This window comes from Nicotiana sylvestris, chromosome 2, assembly GCF_000393655.2.
Source record: "Nicotiana sylvestris chromosome 2, ASM39365v2, whole genome shotgun sequence".
NCBI lineage: Eukaryota > Viridiplantae > Streptophyta > Magnoliopsida > Solanales > Solanaceae > Nicotiana > Nicotiana sylvestris.
Window position 1 is genome coordinate 125,542,541 of NC_091058.1, and position 4,777 is coordinate 125,547,317.

At 35.4% G+C, this 4,777-nt stretch overlaps 1 protein-coding gene across 1 annotated transcript; it reads left to right on the top strand.

Annotated features, from left to right (window-relative positions):
* Positions 1-3,359: 3,359 nt before the first annotated feature.
* On the top strand, positions 3,360-3,902 carry LOC104234241 (uncharacterized). Its single transcript, XM_009787783.1, has one exon. The coding sequence runs from the start codon at positions 3,360-3,362 to the stop codon at positions 3,900-3,902; it is 543 nt and encodes a 180-aa protein (XP_009786085.1).
* The last annotated feature ends 875 nt before the right edge of the window (positions 3,903-4,777 follow it).

Genomic DNA, 4,777 nt, shown 5'->3' on the forward strand with positions numbered 1-4,777 from the left:
TCATTTCAAGCTTATTGAATCAATAAACATTCAACTTCTAAACTAATGCCAAATCATAATAAACCAACTCCGAATGAGCTCAAATTTTGTGTGCAAGTTCCAAATGACACAATGGATCTATACCAACTCCCAGAATTATAATTTGAGCCCGATATCGATAAAATCAACCATCGGTCAAACCTATAAACTTTCAACTTTCGCCAAAAAGTACCAAATCAACCTACGGAACTCCAAATCAACTTTTGGACATACTTCTAAGTCCAAAATCACAATACGAAACTCCGGTCAACTCTTTTAACTTAAGTTTTCAACTTTACGACTAAGTGTCCCAATTAACTCCACTCACCCGAAACTAAACCAACCACCCCAGCAAGTCACATAACTATAAAAGAACATAGAATAGTCAATAAATAGGGGAACGGGGCTACAATACTGAAAATGACTGCCGGATTGTTACACCTTCGCTTAATAGCTAAACTATTATTTATGAGAACAAAGTTATCTATATCTGCTTGATATATGTTATATATCAAAGTATATTACATTCTTCCCTCACAAATGGTTCAAGTATAGGAACCAAAACCATCTTATTATTATTTACGTGCGGTGTATATTTTGATTAACACTATAACTCACAAAAGTGGATTTTCAAAGTTGAGGAAGCAAGTTCGTTTTTCTAACATGAGGGGGAGACAAGATAAATATCTAAGAAAAAGTAACATAGAATAAATTATCATTTGTACATCCAGATCCTCGAATAAGACAGTATGAACTTGAAGTTCATAAAAAGAGAATTCATCTACAATATATTGCAAAGCATGCAAACACATTTGCCGACCCAAAGAAGGTAACTATATTCTCACTACAAATGTTCCTATTAGAATAAGTCTTAGAAGGATAAAGTCTATGGTGCGCCTGAAGCGGATAGACAAATCGGTACCAAATAAAATTCTTAATAAAAATTATGAGCAAATTATCGAAATTATTATAATAAATAGGCAAGTGATCTAGAAAATCACATGACATAACACTTCATAAAATCTCAAGAGAGGTTCAGGTACCTAAAAATATGAATGAAGAGATATCTATATTATGTCTTTATGAAAAAGGGAGGTTGGAATTGATATCAAATTTTCGTCGATTACGTTTATGATAACGCTAAACATATACGGAAAAGGTCCAAATATACTCTTGTACTATGAGAAAAGGTTTAAATATGCCCCTCGTTATACTTTTGGTCCAAATATACCAGTATCGTTATACTATTAGTTCAAATATACCCATCTTCCGTTAAGTTTGTCCAAGGTGGACATCCAATCCTACGTGACACTGATATTTGATGAGGTGGATTCCATGTGGCATGCCACCTCAGCGCCCCTAACCCATTTTAGCCCTTCTTTTTTTCACCACTAAAATTTATTTTCCCTCCGCCACCATTGTCACAATTACATCCACCATAAACAATTCACCTCGATGTGCATTATGCACCATAAATAATCAATCTTATTGTGACTACATAATCCCTTCTCGTAACTTGTACCCTAATTTAGTATGGAATCAATCTTGTTATCTGAAATTTCAAGTGCCATGGTGATTGGGAAAAATATTGAAGGAAAGGCCAGTACAGGAACAACGAAAGAGGTTTCCAATAGTAGGTGTTGTTGGAAAGCGTCCAATGCTCCATCACTTTCCATTATATCTTTCACGACAGACTGATAATATTCTTTCAGCTTCATGTAGTGCAATTTCAGCCACCTCAGTCGAACTCGCCGAAAAAACTTCACAAAGGGAGAATTCTAACCTCCTAGTCACACCATTGGCAACATCTTTTTCCTGAATGTGATTTTCCGGTGGGATGGGACCCAACTGAATACGTGGAATCCGTTAAGTTAGGGGCGCTGAGGTGGTATATCACGTGGTATCCACCTCATCACATGTCAATGCCACATAGGATTAGATGTCCACCTTGGATAAACTTAACGGAAGAGGAGTATGTTTGAATCAATAGTATAACAACAGGGGTATATTTGGACCAAAAGTATAACGAGGGGTATATTTAAACCTTTTTTCATAGTACATGGTATAATTTGGACCTTTTCCGAAATATATATGAGGATCTTTAGTCTAGAGAACCAATTCAAGTAGAATTGGTTTCATATGAAAGACATGTAGTTTTTGACTTGCAGTTCAAACACTTGAAAATATAAAGTCGATGGTGTGTGCAATCACTTTTATCCATTTTATATGTCTAGCAAGACATGAAAGCTTGATATGTGTCTAAAGTCTATTTATATGACCTAACTTATATGACAATCCCTGAAGGATTTAAATCCTTTAAAGCATATACAATTCTTGATCCTAAATACCACATCCTAAGTGCAATTTGTGAATATTTTATCTTGCTATAACTATAAGCATGATAATGTGATAGCAAAATTTTTTATCTCTATGGAGATATTGAAAAAGCCATTCCACGACAATATATGAAGTCCTGTCTGACCATAGATTTTGGCTTCATTTAAAAAAATAAAAATAAAATAAAAAATATTATTTGTTTATGAAATATGATCATATTTTGGAGGGAAAATTTAAAATTTTTCAAGTTCCCAAAAATTAGTTTACCGTAGTTTTTGGATGAAATTTTTTCTTCCCCTTACAAAACTTGTTGGAGTTACCTGAATATTGGGCCAACACAACAACTGGAGCATTTGGGCCTAGCCCATTATTTATTTGTATCAGCCTTAATTTTTTGTTCTTACACTGTAAAGGCCCAAATATAAATAGGGGCAAAATGAACTTCTAGACTATTCTTTCATTTTCATTCTTGGTTAATACAACAGAAGATATTTTCCTCTCTCATACGTTTTCCCCCTTTTCCTTTCGCTTATGAACCCTAATAAAAAATCTACACGCTGATGTTGATTTCTACTCTTAACATGGTATCAGAGCGGGTAATCTCGTAGTCCCCATCGTTATACATCGACCGATGTTACCCTCATTCAATTTCATCGAGTTTATCATCACTGTTTTGATTTTCGCCGAGTTTCAGAATCTGAAGTTTTTAGTTGATTTTTTTGTTCAAATTTCGAATTAAGGAAGGTTCCTCGATTGTGTGATCCTTTTTGGTCGGAGTTTGTTGCTAATTATCGGATTTCTATTGATCTTTGTCAAAGCTAGGGTTTTTGGTGATTATCGGAGTTCTGTTAGTTTTCGCCAGAGCTAAAGCTTTCCTTTTAAGTTAAAGTTTTTTTGTCAAGGCCTTTTTTCTTCAGGTTGTGAAGAAGTGTGGTACACTCGTCTCTATTTGTTCTCTTGTATGAATTGATTGTTGTGAAATTTTGTTGTTATACTCTATTATCATGGTTAATTCTACTTCAAACTCAAGTTCTTCCTCTCCTATGTATACTCCTGAAACCTCAAGTCCACTATTTCTCCTTCCTTCCGATATACCAGGGGTATCCTTGGTTATTGTGCCCTTTTTTGGGACTAGTTTGGGGGGTTGGAGGAGGAGTATGATTGTGTCTCTGTCTGCTAGAAATAAGATAGGTTTTATCGATGGGTCTTGCACTAAGCATGTTGTGGATTCTCCTCAGTACAGGCAGTGGGACATGTGCAATAATATGGTCATATCCTGGTTAATCAATTCACTTTCTCCAGATATAGCTGAAAGTGTACAACATTCTAAAACTGCTGAAAGCATATGGAAACAATTTAACAATAGGTATGGGACTGTTAGTGGAACTAAGGTGTTTGAAATAAAGAGAGAACTTGCATCTACTTATCAAGGGACTCTCGACATAGCTTCATATTTCAACAAACTTAAAAAACTCTGGGATGAATTGGGGGTTATGTGTACCAGCCATGCAAATTCTTGTGTTTGGGATGCTAAGGAAGCTCTCTAGAAGGAGAAGGAAGTGGATAGGGTTCATCAATTTCTTATGGGTCTATACGAGGTTTATGTGGGGGTTAAGAGCAATATCTTAATGATGCAATCATTGCCATCCCTTGATATTGTCTACAACATTTTGTTGCAAGATGAAAAACAGAGACAGGTTGTCCCCAATACCCAATTTAACTCAGAATCAACCTCTTTTAATGCAAATTCCAACATTAACAGATTTCCTTCTCAACTCTCATCTACAAAACAAAATACACAAAAGGTGAACTTTGATTCAAGCAACCAAAAATCCAATACTACTTTGTCTTGCAAGTATTGCAAGAAACCTAGCCATACAATTGAAAAATGCTACAAATTATATGGTTTTCCACCAAATTTCAAATTCACAAAGGGTAAAAAGTTTAGTACTACTGCAAGTGTTGAGGGACAAATTTCTGAATCTTCTGCACTGTATTCTCTAACTGATCAAAGCTCTTTGATCCCTGGTCTTACCAAAGCAGTACTCCTAGTTGATGCAATTGCTCAATCAGTCTACATTAGGTGATTCAGGGACACAACCTGTTCTAATGGGATCTGCCAATTTTGTCGGTAGTACTTCTTCTCTTCCTATGTGTTTAAATGGTAGTTCTATTGTGCACATGTTGACTAGTGTAGCTGGAAAGGTTTGGATAGTAGATTCATGGGCAACTGACCACATGACTTCAAATAAGGACCTCCTTTTTAATATTACACCCCTTCCTATTCCTTACTTAGTTTCTCTACCTAATGGTTATAAAGTTAAGGTTACCTGTATAGGTTCTCTCCCTTTGTTACCATCTTTCATTCTACACAATGTTTTGTACATTCCATCTTTCCATTACAATCTAATTTCTATAAGTA